The sequence below is a fragment of the Bos taurus genome, chromosome 4 (assembly GCF_002263795.3).
Source record: "Bos taurus isolate L1 Dominette 01449 registration number 42190680 breed Hereford chromosome 4, ARS-UCD2.0, whole genome shotgun sequence".
In the NCBI taxonomy this organism is placed as follows: domain Eukaryota; kingdom Metazoa; phylum Chordata; class Mammalia; order Artiodactyla; family Bovidae; genus Bos; species Bos taurus.
In genome coordinates, this window is record NC_037331.1 from 104,783,197 (window position 1) to 104,808,433 (window position 25,237).

The 25,237-nt window shown below is 44.7% G+C and overlaps 1 protein-coding gene and 1 long non-coding RNA gene across 5 annotated transcripts in view; one reads left to right on the forward strand and one right to left on the reverse strand.

The window, feature by feature from the left end:
- Positions 1–211: 211 nt before the first annotated feature.
- On the reverse strand, positions 212–20,732 carry LOC132345138 (uncharacterized). The gene is made up of 3 exons (XR_009494279.1): positions 19,658–20,732; positions 8,895–8,961; positions 212–448 (listed from the first exon to the last, which is right to left on the reverse strand). It is a non-coding gene; the product is annotated as an uncharacterized lncRNA (long non-coding RNA).
- AGK (acylglycerol kinase) overlaps positions 18,736–25,237 on the forward strand; it is a 100,690-nt gene continuing 94,188 nt past the window's right edge. The window contains exons 1-2 of one of the 4 annotated variants that reach the window (XM_059885553.1): positions 18,736–19,060; positions 24,539–24,656. In XM_059885553.1, the coding sequence (XP_059741536.1) occupies positions 24,556–24,656 (101 nt within the window). In that variant the 5' untranslated portion in view covers positions 18,736–19,060; positions 24,539–24,555. 4 annotated transcript variants of the gene reach the window in all.

Below are 25,237 nucleotides of genomic sequence, written 5' to 3' on the forward strand. Positions count from 1 at the left end.
TTAAGTTAGTGTGGAAATCCAAAGCATAAACAGTTAGAAGCTGCCTTTGCAAAACTGCATCTCTTAAACCTGTGCCTTTGGACACTCAAGAGCCAGGGTCTGCTTCTTTTTGTCTTTGCCTTGTGGCCACTGTTCCCATTTCCCTTTTCTCCCAGCAGTATCTTCTCTGGGTTAATGAAAAACAAAATCTAGTTTGTGGAAATGGAGGAAATGGAAGAAATAAAGCTTTTATTCTTTGCCATGGGGATGGAGCTGAAATCACTGTTCTCGTGATAAACTTGGGAATCAGCAGCAACTGGATGGTTTTTAAAATACAGAAAAGGGAAGTGGGATGAATTGGGAGATTGGGATTGACATATATACATGATTGATACTGTGTATAAAATTGATGACTCGTTGAGAACGTACTGTGTAGCCCAGGGAACCATATTTAGTGCTCCATGGTGACCTAAATGGGAAGGAAATAAAAAAAAGAGGGGACATATGTATAAGTATACTTGATTCACTTTGCTGTACAGTAGTAGAAACTAACACAATAAAATAAAGTAAAAATTAATTTAAAACTATTGAAATGAATAAGGACACTTGGGGTAAGGATGAAGCAAAATGGGAGCTGTATTAGTTTCTTTTTTAAAAAATGATTTATTTGGCTGCACTGAGTCTTATTCATGGCATGCAAGATCTTTAATTGCAGCATATGGGATCTAGTTCCCTGCTGCTGCTGCTAAGTTGCTTCAGTCGTGTCTGACTCTGTGCGACCCCATAGACAGCAGCCCACCAGGCTCCGCCATCCCTGGGATTCTCCAGGCAAGAACACTGGAGTGGGTTGCCATTTCCTTCTCCAATGCATGAAAGTGAAAAGTGAAAGTGAAGTCGCTCAGTCATGTCGGACTCTGCGACCCCATGGACTGCAGCCTACCAGTCTCCTCCGCCCATGGGATTTTCCAGGCAAGAGGACTGGAGTGGGTTGCCATTGCCTTGCTGCTAAGTCACCTCAGTCGTGTCCAACTCTGTGCGACCCCATAGACGGCAGCCTACCAGGCTCCCCCATCCCTGGGATTCTCCAGGCAAGAACACTGGAGTGGGTTGCCATTTCCTTCTCCAAAGCATGTGAAAAGTAAAAGTGAAGTTGCTTAGCCGTGTCTGACCCTCAGCAACCCCATGGACTGCAGCCTTCCAGGCTCCTCTGTTCATGGGATTTTCCAGGAAACCAGGGATCAAATCCTTGGGAACCACTGGACCATCAGGGAAATCCCTGGGGGCTATGTTAGTTTTACCAAGTTCCACAAACTGGGAGGATTAAAGCAACAAAGTTATTCCTTCACAATTCTGGGGACTAGAAGTCAGAAATCAAGATGTGATCTGGGCCGTCCTGCCTCTGAAACCTGCAGGGCAGAGCCCTTCTTTGCCTCTCACAGCTTCTGGTGTTTGCTGGCAATCCTCAGCGTTTCTTGGCTTTTAGATACATCTCTCCAATATCTATCTGTTTCTGTGGTCACAGGACACCCTCCGCTCACATGTGTGTGTGTCTTCAGGGGGCCCTCCAGTTCCTGTGTGTCTTTCTCTGCTCTTCTTAGAAGGACATGAGTGCCATTAGACTAGGGGCCATTGCTGTTCCCATATGACCTCAACTTAACTAATTCCATCTGCAAAACCCACTTCCAAACAGGCTTACATTCAGAAGAGCTGGAGATCAGTGCACCTTCTGGGGACACAACTCAGCCCATAACGAGGGCCCTGGGATAAGCTCTGAGGAATAGCAACATCAGGGGTCAGGCAGGCTGGACAAGCGTGAAAAAATTAGCACCACGATGCTTGTCTTTTCCGCTGGGTCTGTGTTCCTATTAACACGTCTGTCTTTCCCTTCAGAATGTGAGACCCATAAAGACAGGGGCAGCACCTCTCTTGCTCACCACGGCCCCCCAACAACCAACCGTCTGTGGGTAGAAAATGTGGAACTAAATAGTTTTTACTGTAGTTTCCCAAACCACAGTCTTCATTTCTTATAGGAAAATTATAAAAAATTTCCAGAGACATTTCACCAATGATCTCTTGACTTTCCAAACTGGTCTTTCCCCTTTCTGACCACATCTATATTTATTCAGGTTTCACGCATGTTCCTGAGGCCGGACAGTGCGTAGTGAGCTAAGGACAGCCATCACGTAAGAATCACGAATGTGATGCCTCTGTTTTATCGTCTTTGCCCCGGTCATTTTATGGACAGTCCTAGGAGAAGGCGATGGCACCCCACTCCAGTGCTCTGGCCTGGAAAATCCCATGGACAGAGGAGCCTGGTAGGCTGCAGTCCATGGGGTCGCGAAGAGTCGGACACGACTGAGTGACTTCACTTTCACTTTTCACTTTCATGCATTGGAGAAGGCAATGGCAACCCACTCCAGTGTTCTTGCCTGGAGAATCCCAGGGATGGCGGAGCCTGGTGGGCTGCCGTCTATGGGGTCGCACAGAGTCAGACAGGACTGAAGCAACTTAGCAGCAGCAGCAGCAGCAGTCTACTTCAGTCTTTTTGAAAAGAGATCTTTCCAGATTTCATTCCTTAGTGAAATGGCTGTGCAACCTTGGCGTACAAACGTGGTCACATCTCTCTTGTTTTACTAGTTCATTGCTCAAGTGTTTAAAGGATGACTTAGCTGAACGCGGGTGACTCTTGAGAATTTTCACTCCCTTCTCAGGGATTCTGGAGGTTTAAACGGACTCAAGAAGAGCCAGTAAGATCTCCATAGCCAGGAGGAGAGAAAAAGTCATCTCGTCTGATTTCTGCTGCAGTTGACTCTCATTACCACAAGGTGTCGCTGTTGAGGATTTGCTCTGAGCCATCTCATGCCGGTTCCTTCTAGACTGAGCCTCCTAGAAAGGCTGAAGCCCCATCGCAAGCTGTTGCTTGTCTGTATGAAAGACAAACCCACACCCTCAGAGCAATATTCTATAAAAACACTAGACTTTTCTATCTGGTCTCTCTGCTTTCATTCTTGCTCTAATGACTTATCCTAAAAGTGGAGAGGAAGCAGTTTCTAAGACTCTGAAGAAGAGAGAGTAGAGCTGGGAGAAAAAAGTGCATTAAAGATGCTCTTTTATACCTGAAAACGTACTAAATAGTGTCACATAGCCACAGAGTGAAGCCTTGAGTTATAATTTATAGTGTGTATCTATAAAATTGGGCTCACTGAGAACCTTGGGAGAAAAAAGAATAATCACTAGAGAGTGCAGAAGACTGTCACCAAATTCCTTATTTGCAAGAAAGTGAAGAGGAACTCAAAAGCCTTTTGATGAAAGTGAAAGAGGAGAGTGAAAAACTTGGCTTAAAGCTCAACATTCAGAAAACAAAGATCATGGCATCCGGTCCCATCACTTCATGGGAAATAGACGGGGAAACAGTGGAAACAGTGTCAGACTTTATTTTTCTGGGCTCCAAAATCACTGCAGATGGTGACTGCAGCCATGAAATTAAAAGACGCTTACTTCTTGGAAGGAAAGTTATGACCAACCTAGATAGCATATTCAAAAGCAGAGACATTACTTTGCCAACAAAGGTTCATCTAGTCAAGGCTATGGTTTTTCCAGTGGTCATGTATGGATGTGAGAGTTGGACTGTGAAGAAGGCTGAGTGCCGAAGAATTGATGCTTTTGAACTGTGGTGTTGGAGAAGACTCTTGGGAGTCCTTTGGACTGCAAGGAGATCCAACCAGTCCAATCTGAAGGAGATCAGCCCTGGGATTTCTTTGGAAGGAGTGATGTTAAAGCTGAAACTCCAGTACTTTGGCCACCTCATGCAAAGAGTTGACTCATTGTAAAAGACTCTGATGCTGGGAGGGATTGGGGGCAGGAGGAGAAGGGGACGACAGAGGATGATATGGCTGGATGGCATCACTGACTGGATGGACGTGAGTCTGAGTGAACTCCGGGAGTTGGTGATGGACAGGGAGGCCTGGCGTGCTGTGATTCATGGGGTCGCAAAGAGTCAGACACGACTGAGCGACTGAACTGAACTGAACTGAGAATAAAGAGCACTGGATGGATAAGAATACCTGAATTCCAGTCCTTGTCCTGTAATATGAACTTGAGAAGTCACTCAGTTTCTTTGACGCCAGTGCCTAAATCTGTAAACTCAGGACAGTACCAGTCCCTTTCATCCTGTGGTGATGCTCTTGTGAGAATCAAATGGATTGATTCAGAAACTTTAAAGCCCTATGTAAATATGAAGTCTTTCATAACAGGTTTAAAAAAAAATTTAACCGATTTTATTTTTAAGCAGTTTCACGTTCATAGAAAAATTGAACAGAAAGTACAGAGTTCCCACAGAAGCCCTCAACTGCCTCTGCAGTTTCCACTTTTATAAATACTTGCATTCGTCTGTTACAATTGATAAGCCAATATTAGTACATTACTATGAGCTAAACCCATAGTTTAAGTTAGGGCTCACTCTTTGTACATTCCACAGGCTTTGACAAATGCTTAGTGACATTTATCCAGTGCTGCACAGAATGTTTCACTGCCCTACAAGTCCCCTGCGCACCCCCATTCATCTCCTATCTCCCCACAGCCCCAGCAACCACTGATCTTTCACTGTCTCTCTAGCTTTGCCTTTCCAGATGTCATAGAGTTGGACTCATCTGGCGTGTAGCCTTTCAGATTGGCTTTTTTCACTTAGTATTGTATTTAAAGTTGCTCTACGTCTTTTCATTGATAGCTCTTTTTTATTGTTGAAAAATATTCCATTATAGATGTATTCCCAGCTGGCATTTTTTTAAAAATGAAAGCCCAAAGACTGCATTGTATGAGAGTTAATTAAATATCAAGAGCTCCAGGAAAGAGAGAAAGAAGGTGCAAAGGGCAGCTTGGTGTGGGGGTAGGGTGGGCAGAGAAGTGATACATCATCTCCTGGTTTCCATGCAGATGGCATGTGTTGGAGGAGGCAGGGATTTAAGGGCTGGATGTAAACATAAGAACCATGGTATTTCCCTTCTTCTGCCTCCTGGAAACACAGCTCAACTGCTAGCAACTTGGTCCCCTAAGTGTAGGGCCTAAAGTGTAAGCCCAAGCACAGTACCTGGGCGTGGTGCTGATAGCAGACTAAGGGGAAAGAAAAGCTCAAGTCTTGTATCTCACACGCCACAGCACTCCTAGCTATACGGATGACACAGGCGTTTGCAATAAATGCTTGAAGGAACAGTAGAGGAAACACAGTTGATCCCAGACTTGGGAACCAAGGGAAAGTGCAAGGAAGAGGCAGAAAGATCCAGGCATTAATGATCTGTGATAAAGCTCTGGAAATACTACTGCCAAGCCCAAGATCCCCTTTACAAACTGCTGAGCACCGCAGAGCGACCGTGTGCATCAGCTTCAAGTCAAGACATCCCTAAGATCTCTGACAATAAAGAAAATAGCAGCCTCCTGCCAGCCAGTACACCCAGAGGAAAATAGTAACTTGTGTGCCTTGTGGAGCACCGATTCTCCTTCTACAGCCGGATCTTCAGCGCCACCTAGTGGTGGTCCGTTCAGGCTGGCTGCGCTACCAAAGCAACGGACTAGGGAAAACTTCATGCCCTGGCTTAAAACTGGAAGGATTAAAGCATCCTTCTTAAGGTTCAAGATAAGAGACTATGTGGAAATCATGCATAAATTGAGAGCTTTAGACTTAACGTCAGAGAATCTTAAGTCACAGAACTTAATCTCAGCAATTACATGCACAATTAGTAGCAGGGTTTTGGATTTGTGCTTATCTCCCTGCAGCTTGGGGTACTGAGCAATTTTGGACAGTGAGGCTGAGATCAAGAGTTAAAGTTGCGCAGAGAAGTACAGAACTGAGAAGTGGAAGAGAGGATCTGATCCAGCCCCTGCCCCCAGGCAGGGGAAGTGCTGTTTCCTTTTCCCACTCTAGCCACCCATCTTTTCTCTTACTCTTTTCCACCTTTTCCTTGTTTGTTCCCCAGCTTCATTTAGAAACAGCTGACTCATAGTCTGGTAGCCCATTTTAACCCATCCATCCTAGCGTACAGCGGGTTTCAAAGTTACCACTCACACCTATTCTGGTTTCCTCAGGGCTTATCAGTTTGATGTTAGCAAAACAATCAGATCAAATTAATATTCACTGTATTATCAGGGCTTCATGCTTCAGGAGCATTTGTAATTGGAATAAATAATTCTGTAACTGGAAAGTTTCAATTAGCTTTGAAGAGACTTGGAGAAAAGAGTTGATCAATCTAAGCTGAATATTTAAAAAATATATTTCTATATATTCTATATGTTAGAAATAAATAATTTGATATTGAAATTTAAAAAGTATCATTTACAAGAGTACTAAAAACATGAAAAAATAAAGATACATTTAACAAAATGTGTCCAAGACATGTATAGTATGGTATACAATTGCTGTTGTTCAGTTGCTAAGTCATGTCAGACTCTTTGTGACCCCATGGACTGCAGCACGCCAGGCTTCCCTGTCCTTCACTATCTCCCTGAGTTTGCTCAGACTCATGTCCATTGAGTCAGTTATGCCATCCAACCATCTCATCCTCTGTTGTCCCCTTCTCTTGCCCCCAATCTTTCCCAGCGTCAGGGTCTTTTCCAGTGAGTCGGCTCATCACATCAGGTGGTCAAAGTATTGTAGCTTCAACTTCAACATCAGTCCTTCCAATGAATATTCAGGATTGGTTTCCTTTAGGATTGACTGGTTAGATCTCTTTGCTGTTCAAGGGACTCTCAAGAGTCTTCTCTAGCACCAGAGTTCCAAAGTATCAATTCTTTGGTGCTCAGCCTTCTTTATGGTCCACCTCTCATATCTGTACATGACTACTGGAAAGACCATAGCTTTGACTATAGGAACCTTTTTTGGCAAAGTGATGCTTCTACTTTTTTAATACGCTGTCTAGGTTTGTCATAGCTTTTCTTCCAAAGAGCCATGTCTTTTAATTTCATGGCTGCAGTCACCGTCCACAGTGATTTTGCTGCCTAAAAGGACGGTATGGGTATTCTGTAGGAAAAATAGTAACATTGTCACTGTTCTCATAGAATTTAGAATATCAAGTGGGGGAGGAGCCTGGCACTAATACAATTGTAAAACACTCAAATTATGATGAATTCCTTGAAGGACAAAGGAGCTCTGGGTGAGTGTAACGGGAGGAACCTAATTTAAATGAATGACCCGGGAAGGTGTCTGCGGTGAAGTGACACTTAGTCAAGAGGAGGAAGATGAGTGAATCAGGTGATAATGTGCCAGCCTCAGTGAAGACCTTGAAGTTGGAAAGATCTTGGTACGTTCTGATAGAGAAAAATAATGATGAGTGAATATTTATTTATTTATTTTATTATGGGTGAATTTTAAAAGATTAATATAAATATGAAACCACAGAAAATTCCTGGGAAATAAATACAGGTCAATTTCTGGTTATTTGATAGAGGGTTCTCAAGACTATGACTGAGATTCAACTGTATGTCATACAAGGGGTTTTTTGTGGTTTGTTTGTTTATGTGTATTCATTTATTTGGCTGCATCCGGTCTTAGCTGTGGTGCTCGGGATCTTCTGTCTTCGTTGTGGCATGTGGGATCTTTAGCTGTGGCATGTAAAGTCTTGGTTGCTGCACATGAGATCTAGTTCCCTGACCCAGGATCGAACCAGGGCTCCCTGCATCAGGAGCTTGGAGTCTTAGTCACTGGACCACCAGGAACATCCCAAACTTCTTGTTGCAGAATATTTAGAATTGGGTTCCTCTGGGAAAACTGGGTTTTGCAAAACAGTATTGGAGGCCTTGCTTAAAGTAATCAGTGTGAACCCTATCTTCATCCCCTGCTGTGTGTGTGTATGTGTGTGTATTAGTTGCTCAGTCGTGTCCGCCTCTGCGACCCCATGGACTGTAGCCTGCCAGGCCCCTCTGTCCATGGGATTTTCCAGGCAAGAATACTGGAGTGAGTCGCCATTGCCTTTTCCCTGTTACTCCTATATTAAACAAGCAACTGGAAAGTGCCAGCCAGGGCCCAGATGTTGTCAGGAGGAGGACATGTCCGAGGACAAGGAGACGCATTCACAAGAGACGTCACATTCAGGAAAAGACAGGGCCTGTACAGATCATGGATGAGTATGGGCGTGGCAGAGGGCGCTGTAAAATCCATTTTAAATGTGGAATACAGTCTCTCTCCTAGGAACCTGCTGGTTTCTTGAAAGGCCTCATTTACATGTTTCCAATCTGTTAGTTACTACTAACAGTGGATATTAAAGGTCACAACAGAAGAGATTTTAAGCCTAAATACCAGGAGAACTCCACCTCATGCTTTCCTTAGAGGAAACAGAGTAGTCTAAAGAATCCGTGTGCCTAAAACACATACATAAACCCAAGCGAATGTTGAAAGAATCTGTACATAATTTTCTATAATAGAAATTCTGGCGGAGGAGCATCTATTCCCACAAGCAGATTCCATCTGAGAGGCTTCATATAAGACTATTCATGGTAATAAATTTTCTAACTTTTAACTCTACTTTCATATTAATGACTCTGTAGCCAATGAGTATGGCCCAGGTCCAGGAGAATGGTTAGAGAATGATTTGATTTTTTTAAAGTATTTGTTTAAATATTTTGGCTGTGCCAGGTCTTAGTTGCCACATGAGGGATCTTTAGTTGCAGCATTCAAACTCTTAGCTGTGGCATGTGGGATCTGGTTCCCTGACCAGGGATCGAACCCGGACCCCTTGCATTGGGAGTGTGGAGTTTTAGCCACTGAACAACCAGGTTAGGCCCCTGGAGAATGATTTTAGGAACAATAAAAGGTTAAACATACCAACTGATGTCAACTAGCTCCTTTCTCCCATCTATTTTCATCTGTTTTCCCCTTAAAATTTCAACATTATCTTTTTAGAAATGTCCTCACTGTGTCTGCTACTCACCGAGATCTGATGACTTGCACTTTATCAGGTCAGTGCTCTTGGCTTCAAGGAACAGAATACGCTGACTCTGACATAGACAATAACGGAATTTATTATTTCACATTATAGGATGTCCAAGTTTAAGCAAACTCCAGGCATAGTCCAACCATTTGCCTCAATGATGCCACCAAGCACCCAAGTTCTTTCCGTCTCTTCCTGCTCACCCTCTGTGAGCTGGCTTTGCCTGGGGCTGGCTCCCTTCATGGCCGAACAATAGTTGTAGCAACTTTAGGTATTATGTACACATATGACCCTGTCTGGGGTTTCCCAGGTGGTGCTGGTGGTAAAGAATCCGCCTGCCAATGCAGGAGACATAAGAGATGTGGGTTTGATCCCTGGGTTGGGAAGGTCCCCTCAAGGAGGGCATGGCAACCCACTCTAGTATTCTTGCCTGGAGAATCCCATGCACAGAGGAGCCTGGCAGGCTATGGCCCATAGGGTTGCAAAGAGTCAGACACGACTGACGAGACTAAGTGCACAGGCACATGCATGATCCTATCTATGGGGAAAAGTGGGACGAACCGTCCCTTTCATTTTTGTAAACAGCATTGCTGTGGTGTAATTCACACGTCATACCATTCTTTTATCTAAAGTTTATAGTATATTCATAAAATTGTGCAACTATCACCACAACCAATTCTAGAACAGTTCATCCCTACCCCCAAAAGACATCTCATACCCACTAACAGTCATTTTCTATTTCTCCCTAATCCTAATCCCATCTCCAACCCTAGCCTCAGTTCAGTTCAGTAGCTCAGTTGTGTCCGACTCTTTGCGACCCCATGAACCACAGCACAACAGGCCTCCCTGTCCATCACCAACTCCCAGAGTCCACCCAAACCCATGTCCATCAAGTCGAGGATGCCATCCAACCATCTCATCCTCTGTCGTCCCCTTCTCCTGCCCTCAATCTTTCCCAGCATCAGGGTCTTTTCCAATGAGTTAGCTCTTTGCATCAGGTGGCCAAAGTGTTGGAGTTTCAGCCTCAACATCAGTCCTTCCAATGAACACCCAGGACTGATCTCCTTTAGGATGGACTGGTTGGATCTCCTTGCAGTCCAAGGGACTCTCAAGAGTCTTCTCCAACACCACAGTTCAAAAGCATCAATGCTTCAGCGCTCAGCATTTTTTATAGTCCAACTCTCACATCCATACATGACCACTGGAAAAACCATACCCTTGACTAGACAGACCCTAGCCTCAGGCAAACTCTAATCCACTTTCTATCTCTATGTATTTGCCAATTCTGATTGTTTTATACAAGTAAAACCATACAATATGTGGTCTTCTGCCACTGGCTTATTTCACTTAGCATAATATTTTTAAGGGTCATCACCATGTCTTTCTTGAGTGTCTTCTTTTAAGGAGAATGAAGCCTTTCCTGAGATCTCTCAGCAGAGTCCTTAGACTCTCTGGTCTAAATTGAATTACACAATCGATTTCTAATCGAAGCACTAACAATGGAAGAGGAATTACGATGAGTATTTTGAAGTGATGTAAACCAACTCCCAGCCACAGGGATGGAGTTATATAGTTACCTGCAAAGTTGTCATAGGCTGGCAGGGACTGTGAATGTGAGAGGCGGATACCTGAGCAAAATTTGGTTCCTTTTAGGAAAGATGAATGGGGAAATGGATGACGGATAAAGAAAGTCTACAATGTGTTAGATAGTACAAAGTAATTCCAAATGGAGCCAAGGTCAGTGGTGAAAAAGGCCACACTTATCTTTGGTATATTTATTCTCATGGTCTTTTCTTCCTGGCTATTTGTTCTGCATCTGCAAGTTTCAGACTCTAGGACACCATGAACATCCTATTCCTGTAGGCTTGCCATGGCCACTGCCGCATGCCACTCCATACACCACCCCTGCCATACAGCCTACCGTCAGGTTTAGCTATGCTGACCAAGTACAGGGAAGTGGCAAAGGTGGGGAGAAGTAAGTGAGGTGCGGGCCACAGAGTACCCTCTCTAGGTCATCAACAGACAAAATTGCACATGTCAGCTTTGTTGTTCCAGCTTTATGTGGTTGATGTATATAACTAGGAAGGAGGTTGAAAGCATGAGAACGTGCTATATATGCACGTGTGTATATCTGTATATGTATATCTTGTCAGCGAGTAGTTAAAATGTGAAGCCACCTTAAACCTTGAGTCCTCCCCCTCGATTTAGTCTCATGTTTTCTCACTGTTTTCCACAGTAGGGAGCGATCCCACTGGGCACTTAAGCACTTCTTAAATCCCAGGGCATTTGTGAGTAAGCAAGGCTCTCCTGTTTCCTCTTACGCTACATCTAAAAGAGGTCCTTTCCCTCAAACATTCTTAATAACAGATTTTGTGCCAAGAGAAAGTCACCTCAGGATTGGTTTTGGACTAATGGGAAGCTAGTGGGTTTCTGGATGGTCTGTTGTGTTAGGAAAACAAGATTTTAAAAAAAAAATTGTATATTTTGTATTAAGGCGTAGTTGATTAACAATGTTGTTAGTTTCAAGTGTACAGCAAAGTGCTTCAGTTATACATATACTTGTAGCTATTCTTTTCCCACTTAGGTTGTTATAGAATATTGAGCAGAGTTCCTTGTGCTATATAGTAGGTTCTTGTTGGTCATCTATTTTAAACATGTACACACATGTACATGTTCAGGCAAAACTCCCTAACGATCTCTCCCCATGAACCCTTCCCCTTGATAACCATAACGTTGTTCTCTAAGTCTGTGTTTTGTAAATAAGTTCATTTGCATCGTTCTTTTAGATTCTGCATGTAAGAGATATTTATGTTTCTTTGTCTGACTTACTTAGTATGATGATCCCTAGCATCCATGTTGCTGCAAATGGCATTATTTCATTCTTTTTATGGCTGAGTAACATTCTATCATCTATGTGTATCACATCATCTTTATCCATTCCTCTGTCAGTGGACATTTAAATTGCTTCCATGTCTTGACTATTGTGAACAGTTCAGCCATGAACATTGGGGTGGATTATCCTTGGATTCCAATAAACTGTGGAAAATTCTGAAAGAGATTGGAATACCAGACCACCTGATCTGCCTCTTGAGAAATTTGCATGCAGGTCAGGAAGCAACAGTTAGAACTGGACATGGAACAACAGACTGGTTCCAAATAGGAAAAGGAGTACGTCAAGGCTGTATATTGTCACCCTGTTTATTTAACTTATATGCAGAGTACATCATGAGAAACGCTGGACTGGAAGAAACACAAGCTGGAATCAAGATTGCCGGGAGAAATATCAATAACCTCAGATATGCAGATGACACCACCCTTATGGTAGAAAGTGAAGAGGAACTAAAAAGCCTCTTGATGAAAGTGAAAGTGGAGAGTGAAAAAGTTGACTTAAAGCTCAACATTCAGAAAACGAAGATCATGGCATCGGGTCCCATCACTCCATGGGAAATAGATGGGGAAACAGTGGAAACAGTGTCAGACTTTATTTTTCTGGGCTCCAAAATCACTGCAGATGGTGACTGCAGCCATGAAATTAAAAGACGCTTACTCCTTGGAAGGAAAGTTATGACCAACCTAGATAGCATATTCAAAAGCAGAGACATTACTTTGCCAACAAAGGTTCATCTAGTCAAGGCTATGGTTTTTCCTGTGGTCATGTATGGATGTGAGAGTTGGACTGTGAAGAAGGCTGAGTGCCAAAGAATTGATGCTTTTGAACTGTGGTGTTGGAGAAGACTCTTGAGAGTCCCTTGGACTGCAAGGAGATCCAACCAGTCCATTCTGAAGGAGATCAGCCCTGGGATTTCTTTGGAAGGAATGATGCTAAAGCTGAAACTCCAGTACTTTGGCCACCTCATGGGAAGAGTTGACTCATTGGAAAAGACTCTGATGCTGGGAGGGATTGGGGGCAGGAGGAGAAGGGGACAACAGAGGATGAAATGACTGGATGGCATCACTGACTCAATGGACGTGAGTCTGAGTGAACTCCGGGAGTTGGTGATGGACAGGGAGGCCTGGCATGCTGCGATTCATGGGGTCGCAAAGAGTCAGACATGACTGAGCGACTGATCTGATCTGATCTGATCCTTTCAAACCGTGTTTTTCTCTGGATACATACCTGGGAGTGGGATTGCTAGATCATATGGTAGCTCTGTTTATAGTTTCTTAAATACTACAGACACTGAAACATGAGCAAGACTCTTCCAATACTAGACAGAAATATCAGACCACCTTACCTGCCCCCTGAGAAACCTGTAAACAGGTCAAGAAGCAACAGTTAGAACTGGACATGGAACATTGGACTGGCTCAAAATTGGGAAAGGAATACTTCAAGGCTGTATATTGTTATGCTGCTTATGTAACTTACATGCAGAGTGCAACATGTGAAATTCCCTGGCTGGATGAAGCACAAGCTGTAATCAAAATTGCTGGGAGAAATATCAACAACCTCAGATATGCAGGTGACACCACCCTAATGGCAGAAAGTGAAGAGGAACTGAAGAGCCTTTTGATGAATGTATAGGAGAAGAGTGAAAAAGCTGACTTAAAGTTGAAAAAACAAAGACTATGGCATCCAGTCCCATCACACCATGGCAGATAGATGGGGAAGAAATGGAAACAGTGACAGACTTTATATTTTCTTGGGCTCCAAAATCACTGTGGACAGTGACTGCAGCCATAAAATTAACAGATGCTTGCTTCTTGGAGTAAAAGCTATGAAAAACCTAGATGGTGTACTAAAAAGCAGAGACATCACTTTGCCAACAAAGGTCCGTATAGTCAAACTTACAGTTTTTGCATTAGTCGTGTATGGATGTGAGAGTTGGAACAGAAAGAAGGCTGAGTGCAGAAGAATTGATGCTTTCAAACTGTGGTGCTGGAGAAGACTCTTGAGAGTCCCTTGGACTGCAAGGAGGTCAGACAAGTCAATCCTAAAGGAAATCAACTGTGAATATTAATTGGAAGGACTGATGCTGAAGCTGAAACTCCAATACTTTGGCCACCAGATGCTAAGTGCTGACTCATTGGAAATCACCCTGATGATGGTTAAGTTTGAGGGCAGGAGGACAAAGGGGCAACAGAGGATAAGATGGTTGGATGGCATAATCAATTCAGTGGATGTGAGTTTGAGCAAACTCTGGGAGACAGTGAAGGATGGGGAAGCCTGGCGTGCTGCAGTCCAGGCAAAGAGTTGGACACAACTGAGCAAAAACGACGGCACATACTTCTAATGCTCTCAGGGAAACACAACTTCATTTTATAGGCAACTGAATTCACACTTTCAATGTGTAGTTAATTTCAATATGTTCGTGCGTGCTCAGTCATGTCTGACCCTTTGTGACCTCGGACTGTAGCTCCTGGCTCCTCCGTCCATGGGATTCTCCAGGCAAGAATACTGGAGTGGGTTGCCATTTCCTTCTCCAGGGGGTCTTCCCAACCCAGAGATCGAACTCATGTCTCCTATGTCTCCAGCATTGGCATGTGGATTCTTCACTGCTGAGTTTCCAGGGAAGCCCAGTTTCAATTTGTAACAAGTACCAAATATGGCAGCATGATGTGTGAAGGAGACACAAATCCCTATCTTTGACCATGCAGAATGTTCTCCAGGCACGAGTTGGAGGCCCAGGAAAACTCCACATGGCAACTGGGAATTGATTTTCTGCTCTTTGGGAACCTCACTCAACTGTTAGCAATCCTTAACAAAGAACGCAGCAGAAGAGTATAAGCCATGCCCTTGTCTCTGACTGTGCTCCTCCGCATAGTTCTTTGGCCTCACCTAAGGCATGAAAGTGCCGTCGAACCTCAGGGCTGGTGCCCAGCATCTAAGGGCTGTGGTAGCACACCTTTGTGTCCCTCTCTGTAACCTGAAATTCTCATCATGGCCCAGCAGAGATGTTCCAGGACTCTCCCTATGAGAGAGGACCAGTCTCCAGTCCTTGACTAATGGAATCAATACCTGCAAAAAAAAAAAAGTGGAGGGGGATGGGGCGGGGAGAAGGAAGCAGGATGAGGCAGAGGGAGTAGCTGAGCTGTGACACAGCCTGATCGCCTCAGCTGACCCTGTGAGGAGCTCTGAGGCTAGAATAACCAGTCAGTGGTCTCTTATTTGGGGTTGAATTTGACCAGAGATCAAATTGCCAACATCTGCTGGATCATCAAAAAAGCAAGAGAGTTCCAGAAAAACATCTAATTCTGCTTTATTGACTACGCCAAAGCCTTTGACTGTATGGATCACAAAAAAATGTGGAAAATTCTTCAAGAGATGGGAATACCAGACCACCTGACCTGCCTCCTGAGAAATCTGTATACAGGTCAAGAAGTAACAGTTAGAACCTGACATGGAACAGACTGGTTCCAAATCAGGGAAGGAGTACGTCAAGGCTGTATATTGTCACCCTGCTTATTTAACCTTTATGCAGAGTACATCATGAGAAGTGCTGGGCTGGATGAAGCACAAGCTAGAATCAAGATTGCCAGGAGAAATATTAATAACCTCAGATATGCAGATGACACCACCCTCAAGGCAGAAAATGAAGAAGAACTAAAGAGCTTCTTGATGAAAGTGAAAAAGGAGAGTGAAAAAGTTGGCTTAAAACTCAAATTCAGAAAAGATCATGGCATCCAGTCCCATCACTTTATGGCAAATAGATGGGGAAACAGTGGAAACAGTGACAGACTTTATTTTGGGGGCTCCAAAATCACTGCAAATGGTGAGTGCAGCCATGTAATTAAAAGACAATTGCTCCTTGGAAGAAAAGTTGTGACCAACCTAGACAGCATATTAAAAAGCAGAGACATTACTTTGTCAACAAAAGTCCATCTGGTCAAAGCTATGGTTTTTCCAGTAGTCATGTATGGATGTGAGAGTTGGACTATAAAGAAAGCCGAGCACTGAACTGTGGTTTGAACTGTGGTGTTGGAGAAGACTCTTAAGAGTCCCTTGGTCTGCAAAGAGATCCAACTAGTCCATCCTAAAGGAAATCAGTCCTGATATTTCATTGGAAGGACTGATGCTGAAGATGAACCTCCAATACTTTGGACCTGACGCGAAGAGCTGACTCATTGTAAAAGACCCTGATGCTGGGAAAGATTGAAGGCAGGAGAAGAAGGGGACAATAGAGGATGAGACGGTTGGATGGCATCACTGGCTAGATGGACAAGAGTTTGAGTAAGCTCTGGGAGTTGCTGAAGGACAGGGAAGCCTGGTGTGCTGCAGTCCATGGGGTCGCAGAGTCGGACATGACTGAGTGACTGAACTGAACTGACCAGGCTTTTCTGTTTTCTTCTAGATCATACTAAGTGCCCATCTGCAGCCTGGGCAGTGCCACACTCTCATCCAATTGTGGTGATAAGTCACAGATCACAGAGGGAGGACTCTTTTCACTGCCATGAAACTTGATACACCGTGTGCACAGATACACAGAGAGCTGACACAGCTGTCCTCCCCGGGCACTCACAGGCCAGCACACACACAAGCACATTTGACGTGGTCAGATCACACCCACTCGGGACAAGGGTGTCCCAGCCAGCCTGGATTCTGTTGGTCCTAATGACAGACATGAGTATAGAGCTCCCTGTGGATGTGTGATCCAAAACAAAGATGAAATCAGCTCTAGAACAACAGAAAAAGTGTATGTATAAAGAAAGTATACAAAGTATACATCTCCATATAGGGTATAGATATATACTTTAAGAAAAAGCTTTATTCTATATTTCTTCATTTTTTGATTGGAAACTTCTGGAAAAACTCATTTAGGCTGAACTTTTCTCACCGAGGGGAAACATTGTTCTGCTGAAGCCCTGAAGCTTAATCTGCCTGTTGGACCATGCAGCGTGAAGTTCCAAATTTTTCTAACCTGCAGGCAAGCGGTTCAGCAACTTATTTTCAAATGCAGATCTTTTAGACGGTTGGAAAAGACGAGTTGAAAATAACTGTCATACCTAAAATATCACAACATTTTACAGCTAGGCAAGATATTTTTTTAATGATGATCTAGTCTCCTAATTTACAGGTGGATGGTCTAGGAAGTTCACCCAACCCTTAATATGGCCCCTTGAGGATTAGAACTTGGCAAGTATGCTTTACTGCACCATAATCTCGTCGGCCTGTCTCATTTCTCTTAAACAGTTCATATAGGGGGGTGATAGGAAGGATGTGCGTCTTTATGCAGTAAATGGGGAAACTAGACTGCAAACTCTATGAGGGCAGGGACCATGGGGAGGGGTGATGTACAGGCGTGCAGCCCCTGTGCCTAGCGCATGCGCAACACTCTGCAACTGTTGGTTGACCAATAATGGATGGGAGAAGGAAAGAAAACATTCTTGATTGACTGGCATGGTCTCCACCCTACAGGTACTAGTCAGGGGAAGAGGTGGGAGGACAGAGAATTAGAACTGCCCTCTGGTGGTCTGCCAGTCCCCTGACGTCTCTGCCCTCTCTTACTTGCTAGGACCTATTCACTACATTGTGGATGCTTTGGAACTGTGGTGTTAGAGAAGACTCTTGAGAGTTCCTCGGGCTGCAAGGAGATCCAACCAGTCCATCCTAAAGGAAACCAGTCCTGAATATGCATTGGAAAGAGGACTGATGCTGAAACTGAAACTCCAATACCTTGGCCACCTGATATGAAGGACTGACTCATTTGGAAGAGATCCTGATGCTGGGAAAGATTGAAGGCAGGAGGAGAAGGGGATGACAGAGGATAAGATGATTGGATGGCATCACCGACTCAATGGATATCAGTCTGAGTAAGCTCCGCGTATTGGTGATGGACAGGGAGGCCTGGTGTGCCACAGTCCATGTGGTCGCAAAGAGTAGAACACGACTGAGAGACTGAACTGAACATTGTGGCCAGAGGTGTTCAAAATGCAAATTAGATCACGTCATTCCCTTGACCCTCCCGGTCTTCCCATCCTGGTGCCTATAACGTGCTCAGAGCTCCTTACTACCTTGGCCTGTCTTGCTCACCTCTCCCTCTTCACGCCTGTCACCCACTCCTTGGTTCTCTCTGCTTCACCCACACTGGTCCCTGACTTGGTAAACTGCCTCAGGCTTTACAGCTTTTGCCCTGATTGTTCCCTCCCTCAGAAAAGAAGACCTTGCTTGACCTGCTCCTTCTCGCCTTCGGGTCTCAGATTAATTGCCCCTTACTGGGAGAGGCCTAACTTAAAATGGTTCTCTCCACCCACTTTCTATCACCTGTTTTCATTTTCTTGCGTACATGTTGTTTAGTGGCTAAGTCGTGTCTCACTCTTCACGACCCCATGGACTGTATGAAGCCTGCCAGGCTCCTCTGCGCTCCACTGTCTCCCCGGGTTTGCTCAAATTCATGTCCATAATGAATGAGTGGTATATTATCACTGCCTAAAATTCTCTGATTTGGTGCCGGGCCCTAAAACAGTGTTCGCCTTTTAGGCTTCTCATAAAATATTGTTGAGCGACAGAGGGATAGGTGGTAAGGATGAATGTATGAATGAGTGAGTGAGTGAGTGAAGTAGCTCAGTGGTGTCCGACTCTGGGACCCCATGGACTGTAGCCCGCCAGGCTCCTCGGTTCCGCGGGATTCTCCAAGCAAGAATATAGGAGTGGGTTGTCATTTCTTTCTCCAGGAGATCTTCCCGACAGAAGGACTGAACCCAGGTCTCCCGCATTGTAGGCAGACGCTTTACCGTCTGAGCCACAAGGATGGAGATCAAATAAATGTTTGATCAAAACCCGAAGGCAGTCCCCTGGAGGCGGCGGCCCCTGCAGACCGCGCCCTCCCTGCGCGCCAGGAACCCGCTGCGGAACCTGAGGGCGGCGGTAGCTGTTTCCCTTCAAAGAGCGGGGGACTCTTAAGGGAGCACACAGGAAAGGCAGGGCGGCGAGCGGGACCAGCCGTGGTGAGTGCGGCGGTGCTGGCGCTGGGAGCAGGGAGCGGGTTTCGGGGACCGTGCAAGCGCTAGCGCGCTGGACTCGGGGGTGTGGGGCGGAGCCCCGGGGGCCGGGCCTAGGTGACCGCTGTCGGAACACCGCTGCGGGCGGAGGGTGTGGGAGCGAAGGCCGGGCGGAGCGGCACTGGGAGAGCTCCGAGCATTGGATGGCGGGGTTCCTGTTGCCCCTGCGGGAGGCACATCCCAGAGCTGTCGCTAACTTGTGTGACCCTTTCCTTTTCTTGGGGACGGGGGTAAGATGGGGGTGGGGGGGGGGGGAGAAGAGAGCGATTCAGCTAACTTATTTGCAAAATAGGGCTAATGGTTTCTGGTCGGTTGATTCATTCATTCCGCCCTGCGTTACTAGGTTCTGTTTGTGAGAACCTGCTTTCTGAGGGTTCACAGTCTAAGGAAAGCCCCACCGTATGTGAGGGGCGGTGGAATACAATTGGAATTTGGGAGTTCTTAGGGGAAAAGCAAACATGCATTTCGGATGAGACGTGCAACCATTATTTCTCCAATGGTTATTATATGCCAACTTTTTTTTTTTTTAGTAAAAAAAATTTTTTTTTTTAACTGTGATTGGAGAATAAGAATTCTGTTGGGTAATTAGAAAGCATATACATTGGTAACTCATATGTTGCATATTGTGATGAGGACCTAAATAAGGAGACATTTACAAAGTCATCCACACCTGGTACAATGAATGGGAACTTTACAGCCAGATGAGTTGATCAGAGCAGGTGTATCCTCATTTTGGGGTCGCAAAGAGTCTGACACGACTGAGCCACTGAACTCAACTGATCCTCATTTTATTCGTAAAAACATAAGAGACAGGTTAAATGACTTACCCAGGCTCTCACTGCCAATAAGTGACAAGAGTAGGACTTGAATCTAAGCCGATGTTCTTTCCACTGCTCGGGGTTGCTTGCACGGTTCTGCACTAGTTTTATAACGCACAGACCCATTCATTTGTGACGCAAGGCAGTTCCAGTGGGTCATGGGTGGCCTTAAAACAGACTCTTACAACTCTTAAATTGTTCTCTAATTTCTGTCCTTGCCCTGGGTATTTTATCTGCACTCTATCTTGACCTCCTTCACACTGAGTCCCAAATCTATATCTTCTATCCAGTTTCTCCTGGCTTCTAACTGCTAAGTCCAGATACCCATTGATCATTTCCATTGGATTCCCCATGGGAATCTCAAACTCAGCATCTCCTACACCACATGTAACACCTTTCTTCATGAACCTACTCCCCAGATCCCATGATTGAAATCATTATTCAATAAATTGCCCAGGTACAAACCTGGCTTGGTGCCTCTTTTCTCACCATCTATAATCAATTGATCACGGGTGAATATGTTAGTTGCTCAGTTGTGTCCGACTCTTTTCGACCCCATGGACTGTAGCCCACCGGGGCTCCTCTGTCCATGGGATTTTTCCAGGCTAGAATACTGGAGTGGGTTTCCATTCCCTTCGCCAAGGAATCTTCCCGACCCAGGAATTGAACCCAGGTCTCCTGCACTGTAGGCAGATTCTTTACTGTGTGAGCTACCAGGGAAGCCCTAATTGATCACTCAGTGCTGCCAAATTCTATTTTCTAAAGATCTACCAAGTCCATCCCCCTTTGTTCTTTCTTTCATTTATGTTACTAGAGATTGTAATAACTTCCTGCCGCCTCTTTGTAGCTTTGAGCTCAGCTTCTTCCATCCCATTTTCCGTTTTGCTACAAAGTGATTTTTCTACAGTCCAAATGTGATCCTGCCCCTCACTTACTTTAATCCCTTCAGGGTTTTTTATTATTGTCAATATAATTTCCAAAATCTTTAGCATGGATTCAAGGTCCTGCCTGAAGTTTTTCAAACCTCCTGGACCTTCCCCATCCTTTATCTCCAAACTACTCTTTGTCAGAGTGTGGTGCTGACCTCCGTTAGAAGCAGGGGAGGACTGGTTAGTACTGAACATGATAATGCAGAAAATGGCCTTTGCGCGGGTACCCAATCGAATCTTGGAGGCAGAATTTTGGGTGAAGAAGAAAAGCATAGCGTTATTGCTTTGCCAGGCAAAGGGGGACACAGCAGGATCATGCCTTCAAAACCTGTGTGTCTCAACTCTGGGGGACTTGGTGAGGAGTTTTATAGGAATGGTTTACAGGCAGGATTGTTAATAAGGATCAGCTGTGCAGGGCCTGCGCCTCTTTAATCTGGCCTCAGGTGGGTTTCTGATGCGCTTCTATGATTCTCGAGTTTATCACACTGTGACCGTCTCTGGGATGAAGAATGCTTCCTCAAGTAATTAACATATTCTATCTGTTGGGGGTTCTAGTTCTGGGGTAGAGTGCCAAGAATCCTTCCGTTTATTGCTTGAGGCAGAACCAGGACTCTGCCCCCCAAGGCTGCACTTTTTTTTTTTTTAAATTTCTCCTCCCTTGTCTCTGTATCCCACTCCTTTCCCTGATTAGCAACTGTTTGAACCTGCCCTTTGGAACTTGGGGAAGGTCAAGAAATGGGGGGCACAGGCTTTTGTGCCCAGGAGCTCCCCAGGGTACTGGTCTGTTTCACTGACAGCCCAACTAAAATAAGTCAGAATCTCAGAGTCATGCCCAAGAATCCGCATTTTAAACAAGTTCTTTAAATTTTAACAAGATCTACACTAGAGTTTGAGAGGCCTTCTTCTCACCTTCCGTACTGACCCTGTTCCCTATCTACACCTGACGGCAGACGTGTGTTTCTCTGAACATACCTTGCTGTTATTGAGGCCTTTGTGGGCAGAAGTCTCCTTAGCTGCTGCTTTGGTGTTTCTCCTCATTGTTCAAGACCCAGGGTACATGTCATGCCTTCTGGGAAGACTTTCCCAATCATGGACCACCCTGTCACCTCCAGCCCCCATTAGGTCATTCTCGTGGCTTCTCACAGAGCCGTGACTTAGCCCTCAACAGCCTCCCCCCGTGTTACAACCATACTTTATGTAATTGTTTCGTACTTGTGGCTTTCACAGTTGCCAGCACTTGAGAATAGACTTGTGCTTCTCTGCCTAGCAGCCAGCCCAGAGCCTAGCACGTTGAATGAATGAGCGCTTTCGGGCCAGGTGGAGAGGCATCTAATTATCACATGTGCTTTCGGGTTCCTTTATGTGCCATCCTGCACTGCGGCCCTGATGGCACCGGTTTCACATGTGACTGGTGATAAGGATGTGTCTGGCCTTGAGAGGAGTTTTAACCAGTGGTGGCAGTAAAGAAAAATTAAGTAGTGACACTTGTTAAAGACTGGTAAGACAGACTTCCTCCAGGGTGGGGAGAGGCATCTGGGTGGATGTAGAAACCACTGCAGGCGGTATTGGACTGAGGGGAGGAGCTTGGACTCAACCCTGACTCCAATGAGGACAAATGGGTGTTCATAGCCAAGGAGCAGGGTGGCATCAGTGGATGGAAAATTGCTAAAGAAATGTCAGGGATAGAGGGGACTCTTACTAGGTGACCCAGTAGAATTCTTGCTGAAGGCAGACCAGGGTGATAAGATATCCAGGGTGGTCAGATTCCAATGGTGGGGATGGGAGATTTTCACTTAACTACCTTAGTAGGATTCTTGCTCAAACTGGATTCTACAAGGGCCGAGAGGGAAGCCCAAGGTAAGTCCTAGTCCAGCAGAACTCAGAGCCTGATTCAAGTTTCTGGTCAAGAAGAGAGTCCCTGTGGTTAAATGGAGTAATAAAAGAACTTGTGTGTGCTAAATCACTTCAGTCGTGTCCAACTTTTTGCAAACCCGTGAACTGTAGCCTGCCAGGCTCCTCTGCCCATGGCATTCTCCAGGCAGGAGATGCTGGAATGGGTTGCTATTCCCTCCTCCAGAGGATCTTCGTGACCCAGGGATCGAACCCACATGTTTTACGTCTGCTGCATTTGCAGGCAGGTTCGTTACCACTAGTCCTGCCAACTAGAATCAGCAAAAGCAGCTGTTCCCGAGCTGCCCCCAGCCCCATCAGCATTGGTCTATTTACCTCATGCACACATAGTTAAAAATGTTCTATCTAGAAAATAATTAAGAAAATTTAAAAAATACATTGCCATTTAAAACATAAATATCAGCCGTTATCTCACAAGAGGGAATTACTACCAAGTCTCATGTGTTTATTTCTGTGTTTTTTTTCATTTATATTTGTGTTTGAACGTAACTGGTAAATGCCAATTAAATAAGACTTAAATCCTGGCAGTTTTACTTAAAATTATATTTTTTAGTTTTTTCCACGTCAACAAAAATTCTTAGTGAAAAAAAATTTAATGTAGGTGGGGGAATAGTGTTCCTTGACCCTTGTAGGGTCCCTACCTGGGTCTGGAAATCGAATTGACAAAGACAGATTAACAGGAGCAAAGCATGCAAGTTATTTAATGAAAGTTTTACATGACATGAGAGCCTTCATAAGGAAATGGGACCCAAGGATTTGAGTAGACCATGGTGGAGGAGCGTGATAGGGTAAAGAGTATGAGGTATTGTAGCAGAGGAAAATCTTAGAGACCTGCATGTTAAAGAGTGTTTGTCGACAAAGCAAGTGCCTCTCACTGGAGGGTTTTATGATCTGTTTAAGAAACAGCAAGGTGGGGAGGTGGTCAGAGTGACTTTCCTGCTTCTGCTATTTTCCAAACCTTTTCTGAGTACGATATCCACCCTCACAACGTGCCATGTTTGGGGTAGCATGTCTTGAGCCCCATCTCATTCCACAGTTATTTATCAAATGGCTGTTAGGCACCAGATCTTATTTTGGACATGGGGATTCTGCAGTGGATCAGAGCAGTCAAAGTCCTTACTCATGGAGTTTACATTCCAGTGGGATAGTAAACTAACACATAAGGACCATCCACGTGATAAGTGCAGTGAAGAAAAACAGAAGTATATATGGTCACTTTTTTTTTTTTTTTTGCACTTTTTTGTTTTTATTTATTTTTTTTAATTGGAGGCTACTTTACAATACTGTGGTGGTTTTTGCCATACATTGACATGACTTTGGTTTTGAGTGTGCATGCTCGGTGGCTCAGTCATGTCCGACTCCATGCATTGCAGCCCGCCAGGCTCCTCTGTCTGTGGAATTTCCCAGGCAGGCATACTGGAGTGGGTTGCCATAAGGTTATGCTAATTTACCTTCCTTATAGGAGTGTGTGAGTGTCTGTCTCATTTTATTTTGTCATCAGTGAATACGATCATTTTAGAATTTTGTTCATTTTATCGGTGAATGGTGATAGTTCTTTGTAATTTGCATGTCTTTGATTACCTTGGAAGTTGAGCATTTTTACAGTTATGTACATTTCCTCTTCATTGAGTTTTCTCTGAATGTTCTTTTATTAAGGGCCTGGTTGTTTTCTCCTATTTTGAATAATCCTTTTACATCACTAATTTGATTACCAATTTGATGATAATAAGCACTTTATATATAAAGGCTAAGCAGATACTTTTAAACAGGTATAGTGACTGTAAAAAGAAAGCAAAGACAGGACTTCTAGAATTCCTTTCCCCTTCTTTCTAAGAAAAAGTGATGAAAGAAGAAAAAGTATAGTTTGGGTGTAAAGAAGTGAAGAAAGCAAGGAAATGTAGGTGGGCAGGTAAGAGATGAAGTATCTAGGAAGGAAGAGGAGGAAGGAAAGAAGACGTGGAGAGGATGAAGGAAGGAAGATGATGAAAGCGTAGGGCCCACATGATTCCTTGGATAATTATATTTTTCTTTTCTGCCTCTACTAATCTAGCAAATCCCTAAGAGAAGATGACTGTGTTCTTTAAAACGCTTCGAAATCATTGGAAGAAAACGACAGCTGGGATCTGCCTGCTGACATGGGGAGGCCACTGGGTCTATGGCAAACACTGGTAAGCGTCTGACAGCCCCCACACCCCACCCCACCTCACGTGCAGCACAGAACAGTCCACGGGGGCCTGTGGTTAGCGTCCTGTTCAGCTGTGCTTGTCTCTAAAACGTTGTGGTATAAAAGGAAGGCAAATATTAAAACCTCAGAGACAATGGCTTCTTGTAACCAGTCCTGAGAGGTGGAAACTGTGGAACTGTTGAGACTTACACCTCAGTGGACTCAGAGTACTGCCGCCAGATCAGGACAGGGAGAGACTGAGCGCCGCCTCGAGAGAGGCAAGTGGCCGTCCAAGGAAGGGTAGAGGCTGGCGCTCACACGTCTCCTTGGGGTTTTAGTCCTCCTTTTCTCACTCTAGTCTCTCGATATGTGACGGTGGCCGTTGCCAGACACTGAGTCCGCTCCCTCCAATGTCTGGCTCGGGCTTTCCTCGTCTAACTCGTTAGCCTGGGTTCATTTAAATGAAACTAAGACTTTCCAACCTTTTGTTTGAGGAAGGGATTCCAGGGAGTCCTGGGTTTTATTACCCTTCAGGTCTGCAGGGAGAAGAAAGTGCCAAGCTTTTCTTCTGGTTTAACATGCTAA